This window comes from Oncorhynchus nerka, linkage group LG15 (genome assembly GCF_034236695.1).
Source record: "Oncorhynchus nerka isolate Pitt River linkage group LG15, Oner_Uvic_2.0, whole genome shotgun sequence".
Lineage (NCBI taxonomy): Eukaryota > Metazoa > Chordata > Actinopteri > Salmoniformes > Salmonidae > Oncorhynchus > Oncorhynchus nerka.
This window is the reverse complement of record NC_088410.1, coordinates 104,618,359-104,641,311: the sequence shown is the minus strand read 5'-3', so window position 1 is coordinate 104,641,311 and position 22,953 is coordinate 104,618,359. Positions and strand designations below refer to the sequence as shown.

General features: G+C 47.6%; 1 protein-coding gene across 1 annotated transcript in view; it reads right to left on the bottom strand.

Annotated features, from left to right (window-relative positions):
- The window catches only part of LOC115125409 (sarcolemmal membrane-associated protein), a 132,074-nt gene that overhangs the window by 37,508 nt on the left and 71,613 nt on the right, over window positions 1-22,953 (bottom strand). Inside the window, exons 9-14 of the mRNA XM_065000756.1 lie at window positions 21,560-21,697; window positions 19,627-19,795; window positions 19,362-19,412; window positions 11,952-12,011; window positions 9,806-9,880; window positions 2,243-2,323 (exon numbers count right to left, since the gene is read on the bottom strand). Of these exons, the coding sequence (XP_064856828.1) occupies window positions 2,243-2,323; window positions 9,806-9,880; window positions 11,952-12,011; window positions 19,362-19,412; window positions 19,627-19,795; window positions 21,560-21,697 (574 nt within the window). The remainder of the gene's footprint in view (window positions 1-2,242; window positions 2,324-9,805; window positions 9,881-11,951; window positions 12,012-19,361; window positions 19,413-19,626; window positions 19,796-21,559; window positions 21,698-22,953) is intronic.

Sequence of the window (22,953 nt, the reverse complement as noted above, 5' to 3'; positions counted from 1 at the left end):
TAGAGGAGAGGTAGAGGAGAGAAAGAGGAGAGAGGAGAGGTAGAGAGGTAGAGGAGAGAAAGAGGAGAGAGGAGAGAGGAGAGACGAGAGGAAGAGGAGAGAAAGAGGAGAGAGGAGAGGTAGAGGAGAGACGAGAGGAAGAGGAGAGGAAGAGGAGAAGGAGAGGAAGAGGAGAGAGGAAAGGGAGAGGTAGAGGAGAGAGGAGAGGAAGAGTGAACAGGGAGAGGAAGAGGATTGAACAGTGAGCTAGGACCAGACCAGGACAAACAAAACTAAACGAGTGACAGTAAACCTACATTTATTCCATGTTCTGGACACAACACTGCTTATATTATTTCCTCATTCAGGGTTCAAATAATACAAAAATACATTTACATAGTTACAATGTTAATATCATACGCCTATGGACATGTTTTTAGTTCATGAACATGAAGACTAATTCATTAACTTCATGAATTAAAATACAAAGTCTAATTATTTCACTTTTTCAGTCCTCATAAATGAATAGGAAATATCTACATACCTCTGACAATTTCACAATTGTTAATATTTTAGCCAAAAAGATGTCTTGTTTATACAGTGCCTTGCAAAAGTATTCAGCCCCCTTGAACTTTGCGACCTTTTGCCACATTTCAGGCTTCAAACATAAAGATATAAAACTGTATTTTTTTGTGAATAATCAACAACAAGTGGGACACAATCATGAAGTGGAACGACATTTATTGGATATTTCAAACTTTTTTAACAAATCAAAAACTGAAAAATTGGGCGTGCAAAATTATTCAGCCCCTTTACTTTCAGTGCAGCAAACTCTCTCCAGAAGTTCAGTGAGGATCTCTGAATGATCCAATGTTGACCTAAATGACTAATGATGATAAATACAATCCACCTGTGTGTAATCAAGTCTCCGTATAAATGCACCTGCACTGTGATAGTCTCAGAGGTCCGTTAAAAGCGCAGAGAGCATCATGAAGAACAAGGAACACACCAGCCAGGTCCGAGATACTGTTGTGAAGAGGTTTAAAGCCGGATTTGGATACAAAAATATTTCCCAAGCTTTAAACATCCCAAGGAGCACTGTGCAAGCGATAATATTGAAATGGAAGGAGTATCAGACCACTGCAAATCTACCAAGACCTGGCCGTCCCTCTAAACTTTCAGCTCATACAAGGAGAAGACTGATCAGAATTGCAGCCAAGAGGCCCATGATCACTCTGGATGAACTGCAGAGATCTACAGCTGAGGTGGGAGACTCTGTCCATAGGACAACAATCAGTCGTATATTGCACAAATCTGGCCTTTATGGAAGAGTGGCAAGAAGAAAGCCATTTCTTAAAGATATCCATAAAAAGTGTTGTTTAAAGTTTGCCACAAGCCACCTGGGAGACACACCAAACATGTGGAAGAAGGTGCTCTGGTCAGATGAAACCAAAATTTAACTTTTTGGCAACAATGCAAAACGTTATGTTTGGCGTAAAAGCAACACAGCCCATCACCCTGAACACACCATCCCCACTGTCAAACATGGTGGTGGCAGCATCATGGTTTGGGCCTGCTTTTCTTCAGCAGGGACAGGGAAGATGGTTCAAATTGATGGGAAGATGGATGGAGCCAAATACAGGACCATTCTGGAAGAAAACCTGATGGAGTCTGCAAAAGACCTGAGACTGGGACGGAGATTTGTCTTCCAACAAGACAATGTCCCAAAACATAAAGCTAAATCTACAATGGAATGGTTCAAAAATAAACATATCCAGGTGTTAGAATGGCCAAGTCAAAGTCCAGACCTGAATCCAATCGAGAATCTGTGGAAAGAACTGAAAACTGCTGTTCACAAATGCTCTCGATCCAACCTCACTGAGCTCGAGCTGTTTTGCAAGGAGGAATGGGAAAAAATGTCAGTCTCTCGATGTGCAAAACTGATAGAGACATATACCCCAAGCGACTTACAGCTGTAATTGCAGCAAAAGGTGGCGCTACAAAGTATTAACTTAAGGGGGCTGAATAATTTTGCACGCCCAATTTTTCAGTTTTTGATTTGTTAAAAAAGTTTGAAATATCCAATAAATGTCGTTCCACTTCATGATTGTGTCCCACTTGTTGTTGATTCTTCACAAAAAAATACAGTTTTATATATTTATGTTTGAAGCCTGAAATGTGGCAAAAGGTCGCAAAGTTCAATGGGGCCGAATACTTTCGCAAGGCATGGTATATTTAAACATTTGACTATTTCTGATGTTACCTGACGTGTCGTCACTGCTGCGGTTCTGGCTGGGGCTCAGTGTATCTGACATTTCAGTGTCTTTAGCATCCAGTTGGTTTTCTACAGAGCGACAGGAAGATACAACTTACAACTACTATAAAACACTCTCAGAACACTGAACTTCAAATAAACCACATGAAATAAGATGTGGAATGTTGTCCCACTCCTCTTAAATGGCTGTGTGAAGTTGCTGGATATTGGTGGGAACTGGAACATTGTCGTACAGGTCGATCCAGAGCATCCCAAACATGCTCAATGGGTAACATGTCTGGTAAATATGGAGGCCATGGAAGAACTTGGACATTTTCAGCTTCCAGGAATTGTGTACAGATTCTTGTGACATGGGGCCGTGCTTTATCATACTGAAACATGAGGTGATGGAGGTAGATGAATGGCACCACAATGGGCCTCCGGATCTCATCACGGTATCTCTGTGCATTCAAATGACCATTGAAAAATGCCATTGTGTTTGTTGTCCGTAGCTTATGCATGCCCATACCATAACCCCACCACCACAGGGCACTCTGTTCAGAACGGTGACATCAGCAAACCACTCGCACACACGACACCATACAGCCAGGAACAGTTGAAACCGGGATTCATCTGTGAAGAGCACACGTCTCAAGTTTGCCAGTGGCCATCGAAGCTGAGCATTTGAAGTGTGTTACAACGCTGAATTGGTGAGGACGACGAGTACGCAGAAGAGCTTCCCTGAGACGGTTTCTGACAGTTTGTGCAGACATCTTTGGTTGTGTAAAATCAGTTTCATCAGCTGTCCGGGTGGCTGGTCTCAGACGATCCCACAGGTGAAGAAGCCAGATGTGGAGGTCCTGGGCTGGCGTGGTTACACATGGTCTGCGGTACTGAGGCCGGTTGGACATACTGCCAAATTCTCTAAAACGAAGTTGGAGGCGGCTGATGGTAGAGAAATGAACATTCAATAATCTGACAACAGCTCTGGTGAACATTCCTGCAGTCAGCAGCTCTGGTGAACATTCCTGCAGTCAGCATGCTAATTGCACACTCCCTCAAAACTTGACAAATCTGTGGCATTGTGTTGTGACAAAATTGCACATTTTAGAGTGGCCATTTATTGTGCCCAGCACAAGGTGCACCTGTGTAAAGATCATGCTGTTTAATCAGCTTCTTGATATGCCACACCTGTCAGGTGAATGGATTATCTTGGCAAAGGAAATATGCTCACTAAACAAGGATGTAAACAAATGTGTGTGCATAATTTGAGAGAAATAAGCTTTTGCTCGTATGGAAAAGTTCAGCTCATGAAACATGGGACCAACACTTTACATGTTGTGTTTATATTGTACGTTTGAGTAGATGGGCTCTGACAACATACAGGAACCATACGTTTTAGTAGATGGGCTCTGACAACATACAGGAACCATACGTTTTAGTAGATGGGCTCTGACAACATACAGGAACCATACGTTTTAGTAGATGGGCTCTGACAGCATACAGGAACCATACGTTTTAGTAGATGGGCTCTGACAACATACAGGAACCATACGTTTTAGTAGATGGGCTCTGACAACATACAGGAACCATACGTTTTAGTAGATGGGCTCTGACAACATACAGGAACCATACGTTTTAGTAGATGGGCTCTGACAACATACAGGAACCATACGTTTTAGTAGATGGGCTCTGACAACATACAGGAACCATACGTTTTTTAGTAGATGGGCTCTGACAACATACAGGAACCATACGTTTTAGTAGATGGGCTCTGACAGCATACAGGAACCATACGTTTTAGTAGATGGGCTCTGACAACATACAGGAACCATACGTTTTAGTAGATGGGCTCTGACAACATACAGGAACCATACGTTTTAGTAGATGGGCTCTGACAACATACAGGAACCATACGTTTTAGTAGATGGGCTCTGACAACATACAGGAACCATACGTTTAGTTGTAAATCATTTGGTGCAACTCAGTTTGATAAGGGGAACAGAGTGATGTGATTCAGTTTGATAAGGGGAACAGAGTGATGTGATTCAGTTTGATAAGGGGAACAGAGTGATGAGATTCAGTTTGATAAGGGGAACAGAGTGATGTGATTCAGTTTGATAAGGGGAACAGAGTGATGTGATTCAGTTTGATAAGGGGAACAGAGTGATGTGATTCAGTTTGATAAGGGGAACAGAGTGATGTGATTCAGTTTGATAAGGGGAACAGAGTGATGTGATTCAGTTTGATAAGGGGAACAGAGTGATGTGATTCAGTTTGATAAGGGGAACAGAGTGATGTGATTCAGTTTGATAAGGGGAACAGAGTGATGTGATTCAGTTAGATAAGGGGAACAAAGTGATGTGATTCAGTTTGATAAGGGGAACAGAGTGATGTGATTCAGTTTGATAAAGGGAACAGAGTGATGTGATTCAGTTTGATAAGGGGAACAGAGTGATGTGATTCAGTTTGATAAGGGGAACAGAGTGATGTGATTCAGTTTGATAAGGGGAACAGAGTGATGTGATTCAGTTTGATAAGGGGAACAGAGTGATGTGATTCAGTTTGATAAGGGGAACAGAGTGATGTGATTCAGTTTGATAAGGGGAACAGAGTGATGTGATTCAGTTTGATAAGGGGAACAGAGTGATGTGATTCAGTTTGATAAGGGGACCAAAGTGATGTGATTCAGTTTGGTAAGGGGAACAGAGTGATGTGATTCAGTTTGATAAGGGGAACAGAGTGATGTGATTCAGTTTGATAAAGGGAACAGAGTGATGTGATTCAGTTTGGTAAGGGGAACAGAGTGATGTGATTCAGTTTGATAAGGGGACCAAAGTGATGTGATTCAGTTTGGTAAGGGGAACAGAGTGATGTGATTCAGTTTGATAAGGGGACCAAAGTGATGTGATTCAGTTTGGTAAGGGGAACAGAGTGATGTGATTCAGTTTGATAAGGGGAACAGAGTGATGTGATTCAGTTTGATAAGGGGAACAGAGTGATGTGATTCAGTTTGGTAAGGGGAACAGAGTGATGTGATTCAGTTTGATAAGGGGACCAAAGTGATGTGATTCAGTTTGGTAAGGGGAACAGAGTGATGTGATTCAGTTTGATAAGGGGAACAGAGTGATGTGATTCAGTTTGGTAAGGGGAACAGAGTGATGTGATTCAGTTTGATAAGGGGATCAGAGTGATGTGATTCAGTTCTATGCACTTTCTTTTGCATGAACTTGAATTTCCCATTTAAAAGTATCTTCGCTGATGGGATGACTTCTCTAAGCTGAGTGGCCGTCTGTGTGTGCGTGTACCTGAGCTAAGCCATAGAGCAGACTGAGTATCTACCACCCCACTATCAGATTATTGATGGGAGAAATGTATGCTTTTTGTCCCCCCCCCTCCCCACTTTATCTGAAATCCCCCTCACCCACTGATTAAGTTGTCATTTTTGCAGCAATTTGGGGGGAGCCAGGACTATGTCAATATTAAATCTTCGACCAATGAATGAGACTAAGTCCAGTAGGATGTGAGTTCCATCCTCTCCAGTAGGTTACACAAGTCCAGTTGGATGTGAGTTCCATCCTCTCCAGTAGGTTATACAAGTCCAGTTGGATGTGAGTTCCATCCTCTCCAGTAGGTTATACAAGTCCAGTTGGATGTGAGTTCCATCCTCTCTGGTAGGTTACACAAGTCCAGTTGGATGTGAGTTCCATCCTCTCCAGTAGGTTACACAAGTCCAGTTGGATGTGAGTTCCATCCTCTCCAGTAGGTTACACAAGTCCAGTTGGATGTGAGTTCCATCCTCTCCAGTAGGTTACACAAGTCCAGTTGGATGTGAGTTCCATCCTCTCCAGTAGGTTACACAAGTCCAGTTGGATGTGAGTTCCATCATCTCTAGTAGGTTACACAAGTCCAGTTGGATGTGAGTTCCATCCTCTCCGGTAGGTTACACAAGTCCAGTTGGATGTGAGTTACATCCTCTCCTCTCCGGTAGGTTACACAAGTCCAGTTGGATGTGAGTTACATCCTCTCCAGTAGGTTACACAAGTCCAGTTGGATGTGAGTTACATCCTCTACGGTAGGTTACACAAGTCCAGTTGGATGTGAGTTCCATCCTCTCCGGTAGGTTACACAAGTCCAGTTGGATGTGAGTTCCATCCTCTCTGGTAGGTTACACAAGTCCAGTTGGATGTGAGTTACAGAGAGGGCGACAGAGAGGACGACAGGGAGGGCGACAGAGAGGACGACAGGGAGGGCGACAGAGAGGACGACAGAGAGGACGACAGAGAGGACGACAGAGAGGACGACAGACAGGACGACAGAGAGGGCGACAGAGAGGGCACTGTGGAGTGACAATGCCTGGAGACCTGGACACAGTTAAATAAAGGTTGAAATACAACGGGGCGGTCAGTGCTCAGGGTTGATCAGTTACTCAAGGGGGGTCAGCGGAGCCCCCTGGGGTAAAGATTGAATTACCATTCTTGCCTTTAGACCTCTACTAGTATTAGGAACAACGTGGGAAGAGCCATGTTTTGATGTTGCCTGATCTTGATGGCAGTAATCTGGCGTGTGTACTGTAATCTGGTGTGTAATCTGGTGTGTGTACTGTATTCTGGTGTGTGCATTTTAATCTGGTGTGTGTACTGTAATCTGGTGAGTAATCTGGTGTGTGTACTGTAATCTGGTGTGTAATCTGGTGTGTGTACTGTAATCTGGTGTGTGTACTGTAATCTGGTGAGTAATCTGGTGTGTGTACTGTAATCTGGTGTGTGTACTGTAATCTGGTGTGTGTACTGTAATCTGTGTAATTTTGGGGGATTAAGGACATCTGATTTGAACTAAATCAGAGGACTGCCCCTGAGCCCAGTTAGGGCCAGACAGCCTGAGACAGCCCTCTTCTGCCATTCTGAATAAAACCCCACTTTGATCAGTAGACCATGTTTTTCTCCAGTAGGAGAGGGACTGAAGGTTGTAGACCATTGCTGAATATTTTAACCATACCAGGTGGTTAAAACTCTTAGACTATCGATACCGACAGAATAAGAACAAGTCTTTGATAATCATTACTAGTCTGCAGCTAGGAATTCGGCATCATTGAACGAGAAGAACGACAACCGCCGAAACATCCATCCTATAACGAATGTGACTCTGAACAATCCCCTCTAACCACAACCGAGAGAGGGAGAGAGACGGACAATTCTGCAAAATAAATGAACTTTTCACCAGCGATCAAGACGACACACTGAGCGTAAATATATATATATTCATTGCAATTGTTCCAGAATGAGTGAGCGTTCATGTGTAAAGGATTAGCATTTTAATTGTTATAATTAACTCTGTAGTGGCTTCTTAGTCGACCCACCATCGCCCCTCTGTCTAACAAGCCACCATGCCGGTTCAGCCCACTAGGGGCACATTCTCCACTTCTCCTCTGTCTAACAAGCCACCATGCCGGTTCAGCCCACTAGGGCACATTCTCCACTTCTCCTCTGTCTAACAAGCCGCCATGCCGGTTCAGCCCACTAGGGGGCACATTCTCCACTTCTCCTCTGTCTAACAAGCCGCCATGCCGGTTTAGCCCACTAGGGGCACATTCTCCACTTCTCCTCTGTCTAACAAGCCACCATGCCGGTTCAGCCCACTAGGGCACATTCTCCACTTCTCCTCTGTCTAACAAGCCGCCATGCCGGTTCAGCCCACTAGGGGGCACATTCTCCACTTCTCCTCTGTCTAACAAGCCGCCATGCTGGTTCAGCCCACTAGGGGGCACATTCTCCACTTCTCCTCTGTCTAACAAGCCGCCATGCCGGTTTAGCCCACTAGGGCACATTCTATCACCACATGTAACCATATTTACTGTTTGTTTAAGCATTTCTGTGAATTAGTTAGTAATAAATAAATGATTTAAGACAATTGATGTATGGATGACTCATAGTCAAGACTGGGTTCGTGCAGATAACCAACAATTTACGACGTTTGGAATGAGACTAACGTGAGGTAAAATAAATGAATCATTAAATCAGAAGACTATTGATCAGATATGAAAATATCTGAAAGGTTATATTGGGAAATTATAATTTATTGGGAAATTGTAATCTGAATACTTTCCTTGGTGCCCCGACTTCCTAGTTAATTACAGTTACACGATTAATTACTTTGATCGCGTTGTCCTAATTACAGGGAATCTTTGATAAAACTATGTCTTCAATTTAATGATAGTAAAGACACGACAGGCTATATCTGGTATTTCCACAGGGTGGTGCTGCTGGACACATTCTGGAGCTAATCTATAGATGTTGTATTGTCACATACACCGAATAGGTGCAATGAAATGTGTCGTTTTAAAGGGTCAGTCATAGTAATATGATAGGTGTTGTATTACAGGGTCAGTCATAGTAGTGTGATAGGTGTTGTTTTACAGGGTCAGTCACAGCAGTACGATAGGTGTTGTTTTACAGGGTCAGTCATAGTAGTATGATAGGTGTTGTTGTACAGGGTCATAGTAGTATGATAGGTGTTGTTTTACAGGGTCAGTCATAGTAGTATGATAGGTGTTGTTTTACAGGGTCAGTCATAGTAGTATGATAGGTGTTGTTTTACAGGGTCAGTCATAGTAGTATGATAGGTGTTGTTTTACAGGGTCAGTCATAGTAGTGTGATAGGTGTTGTTTTACAGGGTCAGTCATAGTAGTATGATAGATGTTGTTTTACAGGGTCAGTCATAGTAGTATGATAGGTGTTGTTGTACAGGGTCAGTCATAGTAGTATGATAGGTGCAGTGTAATGTGTGGTTTTACAGGGTCAGTCATAGTAGTATGGTAGGTGTTGTTTTACAGGGTCAGTCATAGTAGTATGGTAGGTGTTGTTTTACAGGGTCAGTCATAGTAGTGTGATAGGTGTTGTTTTACAGGGTCAGTCATAGTAGTATGATAGGTGTTGTTGTACAGGGTCAGTCATAGTAGTATGATAGGTGTTGTTGTACAGGGTCAGTCATAGTAGTATGATAGGTGTTGTTTTACAGGGTCAGTCATAGTAGTGTGATAGGTGTTGTTTTACAGGGTCAGTCATAGTAGTATGATAGGTGTTGTTGTACAGGGTCAGTCATAGTAGTATGATAGGTGCAGTGTAATGTGTGGTTTTACAGGGTCAGCCAAAGTAGGACAGCACAAATTAGGATTAAGTGCCTTGCTCAAGGGCACAGAACGGTTATTCCAACCTGCTGATTGGTTCTTAGCCCAAAGCTCTAACCACTATGGCCCCACTAGGCTACCTGCTGATTGGTTCTTAGCCCAAAGCTCTAACCACTATGGCCCCACTAGGCTACCTGCTGATTGGTTCTTAGCCCAAAGCTCTAACCACTATGGCCCCACTAGGCTACCTGCTGATTGGTTCTTAGCCCAAAGCTCTAACCACTATGGCCCCACTAGGCTACCTGCTGATTGGTTCTTAGCCCAAAGCTCTAACCACTATGGCCCCACTAGGCTACCTGCTGATTGGTTCTTAGCCCAAAGCTCTAACCACTATGGCCCCACTAGGCTACCTGCTGATTGTTGTTGAACCAAAAGCTTCCCTTACCTTTGAGTTGGTCAGGATTGGCAAGGCGGTCTCCTGCTGCTGTCTGGCTGTTCTGCAGGTGGGCATCTATCACCTCTGACAAAGACATGGAGATTCTGTTACTAACATAGTACGACCAGGCTCATACCCACTACATACCAGTGGGAACGGCCAGGCTCATACCACTACATACCAGTGGGAACGACCAGGCTCATACCACTACATACCAGTGGGAACGACCAGGCTCATACCACTACATACCAGTGGGAACGACCAGGCTCATACCACTACATACCAGTGGGAACGACCAGGCTCATACCCACTACATACCAGTGGGAACGACCAGGCTCATACCCACTACATACCAGTGGGAACGACCAGGCTCATACCACTACATACCAGTGGGAACGACCAGGCTCATACCACTACATACTATTGAGTCCAGTTTATCATGAATCATGGCATTCCCCGCCAGCTGTGACTCAGAGCAGGTACATGAGGAGCTGCCTTGTTTAAAACCCACTGTGACTCAGAGCAGGTACGTGAGGAGCTGCCTTGTTTAAAACCCACTGTGACTCAGAGCAGGTACGTGAGGAGCTGCCTTGTTTAAAACCCACTGACTCAGAGCAGGTACGTGAGGAGCTGCCTTGTTTAAAACCCACTGTGACTCAGAGCTGGTACATGAGGAGCTGCCTTGTTTAAAACCCACTGAGACTAAGAGCTGGTACGTGAGGAGCTGCCTTGTTTAAAACCCACTGACTCAGAGCAGGTAAGTGAGGAGCTGCCTTGTTTAAAACCCACTGACTCAGAGCAGGTAAGTGAGGAGCTGCCTTGTTTAAAACCCACTGTGACTCAGAGCAGGTACGTGAGGAGCTGCCTTGTTTAAAACCCACTGACTCAGAGCAAGTACGTGAGGAGCTGCCTTGTTTAAAACCCACTGGTTCTCAGAGCTGGTACATGAGGAGCTGCCTTGTTTAAAACCCACTGAGACTAAGAGCTGGTACGTGAGGAGCTGCCTTGTTTAAAACCCACTGACTCAGAGCAGGTAAGTGAGGAGCTGCCTTGTTTAAAACCCACTGACTCAGAGCTGGTACATGAGGAGCTGCCTTGTTTAAAACCCACTGAGACTCAGAGCAGGTACATGAGGAGCTGCCTTGTTTAAAACCCACTGACTCAGAGCAGGTAAGTGAGGAGCTGCCTTGTTTAAAACCCACTGACTCAGAGCAGGTACGTGAGGAGCTGCCTTGTTTAAAACCCACTGACTCAGAGCAGGTACGTGAGGAGCTGCCTTGTTAAAAACCCACTGGTTCTCAGAGCAGGTACGTGAGGAGATGCCTTGTTTAAAACCCACTGACTCAGAGCAGGTAAGTGAGGAGCTGCCTTGTTTAAAACCCACTGACTCAGAGCAGGTAAGTGAGGAGCTGCCTTGTTTAAAACCCACTGTGACTCAGAGCAGGTACGTGAGGAGCTGCCTTGTTTAAAACCCACTGACTCAGAGCAGGTACGTGAGGAGCTGCCTTGTTTAAAACCCACTGGTTCTCAGAGCAGGTACGTGAGGAGCTGCCTTGTTTAAAACCCACTGACTCAGAGCAGGTACGTGAGGAGCTGCCTTGTTTAAAACCCACTGGTTCTCAGAGCAGGTACATGAGGAGCTGCCTTGTTAAAAACCCAATGTGACTCAGAGCTGGTACATGAGGAGCTGCCTTGTTTAAAACCCACTGGTTCTCAGAGCAGGTACGTGAGGAGCTGCCTTGTTTAAAACCAATGCATGGTACTACTAGATGCAAAAGCCTTCACAGATCATTTTGAGGAGAGCGGTGACAATATTAAAAACATATTCGCTATTACAATTGACGGTTCCCCCACTATGCTGTGGAAACAAAGGATTCTCAGAGCTGATTGAAGATAAGCTTGGCCACCCTGTGGTTAAATGTCACTATCATTCACCAAGAGAATCTGTGTTCCAGGATCAAGTCAGTCATGGTAATGGACAGCGCCTCTGTTTCGCGGGCTACAGAATTATTCAGTTTGTGGGAAATTAGACATTCGATAAGACACAATTAGTTGTAATCCACATATGAAAATCAGACCGTGCATACAGATCATTAGAAATGTTAGGATAAATTGTAAATTGGCAACCCCTGCCTTAGAGACACACGTAACTTACCGTCAAAGTTAGCCAGCCTGTGCAACGACGAACACACTGCTTCTTTCAACTGCTGCACAGCTGCAGTGGGATAACAAAGAAAAAAAAGGATCAACATCATGACATCTGACAGGTCTAGACATGATATCTCTAGACAGCTTCTGAGGAGCAGTATCTGACAGGTCTAGACAGCTTCTGAGGAGCAGTATCTGACAGGTCTAGACAGCTTCTGAGGAGCAGTATCTGACAGGTCTAGACATGATATCTCTAGACAGCTTCTGAGGAGCAGTATCTGACAGGTCTAGACATGATATCTCTAGACAGCTTCTGAGGAGCAGTATCTGACAGGTCTAGACAGCTTCTGAGGAGCAGTATCTGACAGGTCTAGACATGATATCTCTAGACAGCTTCTGAGGAGCAGTATCTGACAGGTCTAGACATGATATCTCTAGACAGCTTCTGAGGAGCAGTATCTGATATCTCTATGATATCTTCTGAGGATCAGTATCTGATATCTCTATGATATCTTCTGAGGAGCAGTATCTGATATCTCTATGATATCTTCTGAGGAGCAGTATCTGATATCTCTATGATATCTTCTGAGGAGCAGTATCTGATATCTCTAGACAGCTTCTGAGGAGCAGTATCTGATATCTCTATACAGCTTCTGAGGAGCAGTATCTGATATCTCTATGATATCTTCTGAGGAGCAGTATCTGATATCTCTATGATATCTTCTGAGGATCAGTATCTGATATCTCTATGATATCTTCTGAGGAGCAGTATCTGATATCTCTATGATATCTTCTGAGGAGCAGTATCTGATATCTCTAGACAGCTTCTGAGGAGCAGTATCTGATATCTCTATGATATCTTCTGAGGAGCAGTATCTGATATCTCTAGACAGCTTCTGAGGAGCAGTATCTGATATCTCTATGATATCTTCTGAGGAGCAGTATCTGATATCTCTATGATATCTTCTGAGGAGCAGTATCTGATATCTCTAGACAGCTTCTGAGGAGCAGTATCTGATATCTCTATGATATCTTCTGAGGAGCAGTATCTGATATCTCTAGAGAGCTTCTGAGGAGCAGTATCTGATATCTCTAGACAGCTTCTGAGGAGCAGTATCTGATATCTCTATGATATCTTCTGAGGAGCAGTATCTGATATCTCTATGATATCTTCTGAGGAGCAGTATCTGATATCTCTATGATATCTTCTGAGGAGCAGTATCTGATATCTCTAGACAGCTTCTGAGGAGCAGTATCTGATATCTCTATGATATCTTCTGAGGAGCAGTATCTGATATCTCTAGAGAGCTTCTGAGGAGCAGTATCTGATATCTCTAGACAGCTTCTGAGGAGCAGTATCTGATATCTCTATGATATCTTCTGAGGAGCAGTATCTGATATCTCTATGATATCTTCTGAGGAGCAGTATCTGATATCTCTAGACAGCTTCTGAGGAGCAGTATCTGATATCTCTATGATATCTTCTGAGGAGCAGTATCTGATATCTCTAGAGAGCTTCTGAGGAGCAGTATCTGATATCTCTAGACAGCTTCTGAGGAGCAGTATCTGATATCTCTATGATATCTTCTGAGGAGCAGTATCTGATATCTCTATGATATCTTCTGAGGAGCAGTATCTGATATCTCTATGATATCTTCTGAGGAGCAGTATCTGATATCTCTAGACAGCTTCTGAGGAGCAGTATCTGATATCTCTATGATATCTTCTGAGGAGCAGTATCTGATATCTCTAGAGAGCTTCTGAGGAGCAGTATCTGATATCTCTAGACATGTTACCTCTAGACAGCTTCTGAGGAGCAGTAGGTAGTCATTTGATTAAGAACAGCAAAACAATAATAATGTTTATCATGGCCTGTGAAATGGCTGTAGTCTATATGGTGAGGTCTACAGTCATGGCTCAGGGCAATCACTGATCATGGATTAATTATCCAAAGTAATTCATCATGCTGTAATTCTCTCCTGAACATGGCACAAAGCAGGCAGAATGTAGTGCTACAGACCGGTGCAGAGAGAACCGGTGGTGTCACCGTTAGCAGAGATAAACTACAGCACCAAACATGCAACAGGGAAGTTAAAACGTCCCAGACAGTACAAGAGAGGAACCAAAACCGTTAAGGCTAATAATATCGGGTAAAAAGCTAGAAAGGTGTGGTTGGCATGCAGAAAACGATGTGCGATTGTGAATGTCTCAACAGAAGAGAACTTATGCAATTATATGAAGAAAAAAAAGGAAGAAGCAAAACCACAATGAAAAAAAATGGGGAAAGCATGTTTGTGACAATGAAAGGACGACTTCATTTCTGGGAACTCCTACACCGTTGAGCCCCTCCAGTAGCCTGGCCTCAGATGCCCCGAGCGAGGATAACCCTTAGAACACTGCAGTTCCCTTGACAACAGTAGAACACTGCTTCTATCATCACGGTATTTGGTATTTTATTATGGATCCACCATTAGCTGTTGCGATAGCAGCAGCTACTCTTCCTGGGTTCCACACAGAACATGAAACATGATATACTACAGAACATTAATAGAAAAGAACAGCTCCAGGACAGAACTACATCAATTAAAAATAAATTGTCTTTAAAAAAAGGCACACGTAGCCTACATATCAATATATACACAAACTATGTGGGTAAAATAGGGGAGAGGCGTTGTGCCGTGAGGTGATGCTTTATCCGTTTTGTTAAACCAGGTTTGCTGTTAATCTGAGCAATATGAGATGGTACGGAGTTCCATGCAATAATGGTTAAATATAATACCGTACGCTTTCTTGAATTTATACTGTATTTGGGGACTGTGAAAAGACCCCTGGTGGCATGTATGGTGGGGTAAGTGTGTGTGTCAGAGCTGTGTGTAAGTTGACTATGCAAACCATTTAGGATTTTCAACACAATGTTTCTTAATAAAAATGAGAAGTGATGCAGTCAGTGGCTCCTCAACTCTAAGCCAAGAGAGACTGGATAGTAAACGTCCCCTTTTTCAGGACCCCGTCTTCAAAGATCATTCTTAAAAATACAAATAACTTCACAGATCTTCATTGTAAAGTGTTTAAATACTGTTTACCATGTTTGTTCAATGAACCATAAACAATTAGTGAACATGCACCTGAACCCTATATTAGTATACAGTACCCCAGTCTAGACCAGCAGAACCCTATATTAGTATACAGTACCCCAGTCTAGACCAGCAGAACCCTATATTAATATACAGTACCCCGGTCTAGACCAGCAAAACCCTATATTAGTATACAGTACCCCGGTCTAGACCAGCAGAACCCTATATTAGTATACAGTACCCCGGTCTAGACCAGCAGAACCCTATATTAGTATACAGAACCCCAGTCTAGACCAGCAGAACCCTATATTAGTATACAGTACCCCAGTCTAGACCAGCAGAACCCTATATTAGTATACAGTACCCCAGCAGAAACCTAAATTAGTATACAGTACCCCAGTCTAGACCAGCAGAACCCTATATTAGTATACAGTACCCCAGTCTAGACCAGCAGAACCCTATATTAGTATACAGTACCCCAGTCTAGACCAGCAGAACCCTATATTAGTATACAGTACCCCAGTCTAGACCAGCAGAACCCTATATTAATATACAGTACCCCAGCAGAACCCTATATTAATATACAGTACCCCAGCAGAACCCTAAATTAGTATACAGTACCCCAGTCTAGACCAGCAGAACCCTATATTAGTATACAGTACCCCAGTCTAGACCAGCAGAACCCTATATTAGTATACAGTACCCCAGTCTAGACCAGCAGAACCCTATATTAGTATACAGTACCCCGGTCTAGACCAGCAGAACCCTATATTAGTATACAGTACCCCGGTCTAGACCAGCAGAACCCTATATTAGTATACAGTACCCCGGTCTAGACCAGCAGAACCCTATATTAATATACAGTACCCCAGTCTAGACTAGCAGAACCCTATATTAGTATACAGTACCCCAGCAGAACCCTATATTAGTATACAGTACCCCAGCAGAACCCTATATTAGTATACAGTACCCCAGCAGAACCCTATATTAATATACAGTACCCCAGTCTAGACCAGCAGAACCCTATATTAGTATACAGTACCCCGGTCCAGACCAGCAGAACCCTATATTAATATACAGTACCCCAGTCTAGACCAGCAGAACCCTATATTAGTATACAGTACCCCAGTCTAGACTAGCAGAACCCTATATTAATATACAGTACCCCAGTCTAGACTAGCAGAACCCTATATTAGTATACAGAACCCCAGTCTAGACCAGCAGAACCCTATATTAGTATACAGTACCCCAGCAGAACCCTATATTAGTATACAGTACCCCAGTCTAGACCAGTAGAACCCTATATTAGTATACAGTACCCCGGTCTAGACCAGCAGAACCCTATATTAATATACAGTACCCCAGTCTAGACCAGTAGAACCCTATATTAGTATACAGTACCCCAGTCTAGACCAGCAGAACCCTATATTAGTATACAGTACCCCAGTCTAGACCAGCAGAACCCTATATTAGTATACAGTACCCCGGTCTAGACCAGCAGAACCCTATATTAGTATACAGTACCCCGGTCCAGACCAGCAGAACTCTATATTAGTATACAGTACCGCGGTCTAGACCAGCAGAACCCTATATTAGTATACAGTACCCCAGTCTAGACCAGCAGAACCCTATATTAGTATACAGTACCCCGGTCTAGACCAGCAGAACCCTATATTAATATACAGTACCCCAGTCTAGACCAGTAGAACCCTATATTAGTATACAGTACCCCAGTCTAGACCAGCAGAACCCTATATTAGTATACAGTACCCCAGTCTAGACCAGCAGAACCCTATATTAGTATACAGTACCCCAGTCTAGACCAGCAGAACCCTATATTAGTATACAGTACCCCAGTCTAGACCAGCAGAACCCTATATTAGTATACAGTACCCCAGCAGAACCCTATATTAGTATACAGTACCCCAGCAGAACCCTATATTAGTATACAGTACCCCAGCAGAACCCTATATTAGTATACAGTACCCAAGTCTAGACAAGCAGAACCCTATTAAAACATCCTCAGACCGCCAGCCCACCCAGACCACCACTCACCCAGACCGCCAGCCCACCCAGACCACCACTCACCCAGACCGCCAGCCCACCCAGACCGCCAGCCCACCCAGTCCGCCAGCCCACCCAGACCGCCACTCACCCAGACCGCCAGCCCACCCAGACCGCCACTCACCCAGACCGCCAGCCCACCCAGACCGCCACTCACCCAGACCGTCAGCCCACCCAGACCGCCACTCACCCAGACCGCCAGCCCACCCAGATCGCCACTCACCCAGACCGCCAGCCCACCCAGACCGCCAGCCCACCCAGACCGCCACTCACCCAGACCGCCACTCACACAGACCGCCAGCACCCACACCAGACCGCCAGCCCACCCAGACCACCACTCACCCAGACCGCCAGCCCACCCAGACCACCACTCACCCAGACCGCCAGCCCACCCAGTCCGCCAGCCCACCCAGACCGCCACTCACCCAGACCGCCAGCCCACCCAGACCGCCAGCCCACCCAGACCGCCACTCACCCAGACCGCCAGCCCACCCAGACCGCCACTCACCCAGACCGTCAGCCCACCCAGACCGCCACTCACCCAGACCGCCAGCCCACCCAGATCGCCACTCACCCAGACCGCCAGCCCACCCAGACCGCCAGCCCACCCAGACCGCCACTCACTCAGACCGCCAGCCCACCCAGACCGCCATTCCACCCAGACCGCCACTCACCCAGACCGCCAGCCCACCCAGACCGCCAGCCCACCCAGACCGCCACTCACCCAGACCGCCACTCACCCAGACCGCCAGCCCACCCAGACCGCCACTCACCCAGACCGCCACTCACCCGGACCGCCAGCCCACCCGGACCGTCAGCCCACCCAGACCGCCAGCCCACCCAGACCGCCACTCACCCAGACCGCCACTCACCCAGACCGCCACTCACCCAGACCGCCAGCCCACCCAGACCGCCAGCCCACCCAGACCGCCACTCACCCAGACCGCCAGCCCACCCAGACCGCCACTCACCCAGACCGCCAGCCCACCCAGACCGCCAGCCCACCCAGACCGCCAGCCCACCCAGACCGCCAGCCCACCCAGTCCGCCAGCCCACCCAGACCGCCAGCCCACCCAGATCGCCACTCACCCAGACCGCCAGCCCACCCAGACCGCCAGCCCACCCAGACCGCCACTCACCCAGACCGCCACTCACCCAGACCGCCAGCCCACCCAGACCGCCAGCCCACCCAAAACCACCACTCACCCAGACCGCCAGCCCACCCAGACCACCACTCACCCAGACCGCCAGCCCACCCAGACCGCCAGCCCACCCAGTCCGCCAGCCCACCCAGACCGCCACTCACCCAGACCGCCAGCCCACCCAGACCGCCAGCCCACCCAGACCGCCACTCACCCAGACCGCCAGCCCACCCAGACCGCCACTCACCCAGACCGCCAGCCCACCCAGACCTCCAGCCCACCCAGACCGCCACTCACCCAGACCGCCAGCCCACCCAGACCGCCACTCACCCAGACCGCCAGCCCACCCAGACCGCCAGCCCACCCAGACCGCCAGCCCACCCAGACCGCCACTCACCCAGACCGCCAGCCCACCCAGACCGCCACTCACCCAGACCGCCAGCCCACCCAGACCGCCACTCACCCAGACCGCCAGCCCACCCAGACCGCCAGCCCACCCAGACCGCCACTCACCCAGACCGCCAGCCCACCCAGACCGCCAGCCCACCCAGACCGCCACTCACCCAGACCGCCAGCCCACCCAGACCGCCACTCACCCAGACCACCAGCCCACCCAGACCGCCACTCACCCAGACCGCCAGCCCACCCAGACCGCCACTCACCCAGACCGCCAGCCCACCCAGACCGCCAGCCCACCCAGACCGCCCTCACCCAGACCGCCACTCACCCAGACCGCCACTCACCCAGACCGCCATTCACCCAGACCGCCACTCACCCAGACCGCCACTCACCCAGACCGCCATTCACCCAGACCGCCATTCACCCAGCCCACCCAGACCGCCAGCGACCCAGACCGCCACCCACCCAGACCGCCAGCCCACCCAGACCGCCACCCACCCAGACCGCCACTCACCCAGACCGCAACTCACCCAGACCGCCAGCCCACCCAGCCCACCCAGACCGCCAGCCCACCCAGACCGCCACTCACCCAGACCGCCAGCCCACCCAGACCGCCACCCCACCCAGACCGCCACTCACCCAGACCGCCAGCCCACCCAGACCGCCAGCCCACCCAGACCGCCAGCCCTCCCAGACCGCCACTCACCCAGACCGCCACTCACCCAGACCGCCACTCACCTAAACTGTTGTTGTCCTTGATGCTTTTCTCCTGCAGCTGTTCTAAACCATCTGGAAACAACAACAATACATTAGAGGGGATGTGGAGTGACTAAAATAAGCCAATCCTAGATGACCCGTTTCCCCTGCTGGGGTTCGGTTAGGGAAAACTCTTCCCTACACAGAGACATCTCAGGGGTAGAGTCATAAATGGAGAGGAGATGGATAACCTACGCAGCAAAGGGCTGCAGTACCAGTGTGTGTGTGTGTGTGTGTGTTACATTACCTTGCAGGGCAGTGAGGCGTTCGTTAGTGAAGTCGTTATCAGCCTGTAAGGCCTCAAAGCGGGCCTGTAGAGCCTGTTCCTTCTCCTCCATCTCATCAATACAAAGCTGCAGTTCCTTCTTCTCCACCTGACCCCTCTGAGTCAACTCCTCCTGACGACCCTCTGCCAGCTACACACACACACACACACACACACAGGAACAAACACACACACCATTATGCTATGGGTACTTTTGGTTGGGATGGTCACTAAATAGCAATATCACTCATCTCTGCCACACCAAGTCAAGGCTTATTCCACATCCCCAACCCCTGGCACTTTTCTCAAGGAATCCTTACTTCATTTCCTGGATCCCATCTCCTCGCCTCTTTCTCAAAACCAATTGGAGAAGATCATAGGTTAAGAACCCTGTACCTTATTGGAGGTGGTCACAGAGGGGAGGGACCCTGTACCTTATTGGTGGTCACAGAGGGGAGGGACCCTGTACCTTATTGGAGGTGGTCACAGAGGGGAGGGACCCTGTACCTTATTGGAGGTGGTCACAGAGGGGAGGGACCCTGTACCTTATTGGAGGTGGTCACAGAGGGGAGGGACCCTGTACCTTATTGGAGGTGGTCACAGAGGGGAGGGACCCTGTACCTTATTGGAGGTGGTCACAGAGGGAGGGACCCTGTACCTTATTGGAGGTGGTCACAGAGGGAGGGACCCTGTACCTTATTGGAGGTGGTCACAGAGGGAGGGACCCTGTACCTTATTGGAGGTGGTCACAGAGGGGAGGGACCCTGTACCTTATTGGAGGTGGTCACAGAGGGAGGGACCCTGTACCTTATTGGAGGTGGTCACAGAGGGGAGGGACCCTGTACCTTATTGGAGGTGGTCACAGAGGGGAGGGACCCTGTACCTTATTGGAGGTGGTCACAGAGGGGAGGGACCCTGTACCTTATTGGAGGTGGTCACAGAGGGGAGGGACCCTGTACCTTATTGGAGGTGGTCACAGAGGGGAGGGACCCTGTACCTTATTGGTGGTCACAGAGGGGAGGGACCCTGTACCTTATTGGAGGTGGTCACAGAGGGGAGGGACCCTGTACCTTGTTGGATGTGGTCAGAGGGGAGGGACCCTGTACCTTATTGGAGGTGGTCACAGAGGGGAGGGACCCTGTACCTTATTGGAGGTGGTGACAGGAGGGGAGGGACCCTGTACCCTGTACCTTATTGGAGGTGGTCACAGAGGGGAGGGACCCTGTACCTTATTGGAGGTGGTCACAGAGGGGAGGGACCCTGTACCTTATTGGAGGTGGTCACAGAGGGGAGGGACCCTGTACCTTATTGGAGGTGGTCACAGAGGGGAGGGACCCTGTACCTTATTGGAGGTGGTCACAGGAGGGGAGGGACCCTGTACCTTATTGGAGGTGGTCACAGAGGGGAGGGACCCTGTACCTTATTGGAGGTGGTCACAGAGGGGAGGGACCCTGTACCTTATTGGAGGTGGTCACAGAGGGGAGGGACCCTGTACCTTATTGGAGGTGGTCACAGGAGGGGAGGGACCCTGTACCTTATTGGAGGTGGTCACAGAGGGGAGGGACCCTGTACCTTATTGGAGGTGGTCACAGAGGGGAGGGACCCTGTACCTTATTGGAGGTGGTCACAGAGGGGAGGGACCCTGTACCTTATTGGAGGACCCTGGGAGGGACCCTGTACCTTATTGGAGGTGGTCACAGAGGGGAGGGACCCTGTACCTTATTGGAGGTGGTCACAGAGGGGAGGGACCCTGTACCTTATTGGAGGTGGTCACAGAGGGGAGGGACCCTGTACCTTATTGGAGGTGGTCACAGAGGGGAGGGACCCTGTACCTTCTCCAGTACAGGTGAGAAGGAGGCGAGGAGATAGGAAGCGAGGATTAAAGATAATTGAGATAGAGTCCTCTGACCATCACCTTTATCTTGTCAGTGAGGTCCTTGATCTCGTTGACAGCGCCGTTGTATTTATTAGCCAGTTCTCTGAGCTCTTCGTGGTTCCTCTCATTCATCTCCTTCAGGTGGGAACACTCATCCTCCGTGTTACTGAGGCTTCGCTAAAAGGAGAAAAAGGAGACCCATCCTCATCATCAATATGGAACTCGACCCAGCCTACAGTCAGCCAGGACAAGTTGAATCATATATTTAACCCCTCCACCCAGCCTGCAGTCAGCCAGGACAAGTTGAATCATATATTTAACCCCTCCACCCAGCCAGGACAAGTTGAATCATATATTTAACCCCTCCACCCAGCCAGGACAAGTTGAATCATATATTTAACCCCTCCACCCAGCCAGGACAAGTTGAATCATATATTTAACCCCTCCGCCCAGCCAGGACAAGTTGAATCATATATTTAACCCCTCCACCCAGCCAGGACAAGTTGAATCATATATTTAACCCCTCCACCCAGCCAGGACAAGTTGAATCATATATTTAACCCCTCCGCCCAGCCAGGACAAGTTGAATCATATATTTAACCCCTCCACCCAGCCTACAGTCAGCCAGGACAAGTTGAATCATATATTTAACCCCTCCACCCAGCCTACAGTCAGCCAGGACAAGTTGAATCATATATTTAACCCCTCCACCCAGCCAGGACAAGTTGAATCATATATTTAACCCCTCCACCCAGCCAGGACAAGTTGAATCATATATTTAACCCCTCCACCCAGCCTACAGTCAGCCAGGACAAGTTGAATCATGTATTTAACCCCTCCACCCAGCCAGGACAAGTTGAATCATATATTTAACCCTCCACCCAGCCAGGACAAGTTGAATCATATATTTAACCCTCCACCCAGCCAGGACAAGTTGAATCATATATTTAACCCCTCCACCCAGCCAGGACAAGTTGAATCATATATTTAACCCCTCCACCCAGCCAGGACAAGTTGAATCATATATTTAACCCCTCCACCCAGCCAGGACAAGTTGAATCATATATTTAACCCCTCCACCCAGCCAGGACAAGTTGAATCATATATTTAACCCCTCCACCCAGCCAGGACAAGTTGAATCATGTATTTTACCATGTCTAACAGACAAATGTTTTAAAATGTTTAGCAACGTTGTGCTGTACTGAACAGGCCCCAGCCAGGTATGAAGGTCTGTCTCACCTCGACCTCTGACAGCTTCCTGACCACCTCTACCTAGTCTCAAATCTAACCCTATCTAGCTGATTTTGGAACATTGCTGTGGGCACAGCCAAACAACGGATGCAATGGATTCGACTTCTGCTTTACTTCCTTACTGCAGTGCCAGTGGCAAACTTGCCAGAGTCAATTATTAGAAAGAGTCCATTTCTAGACTA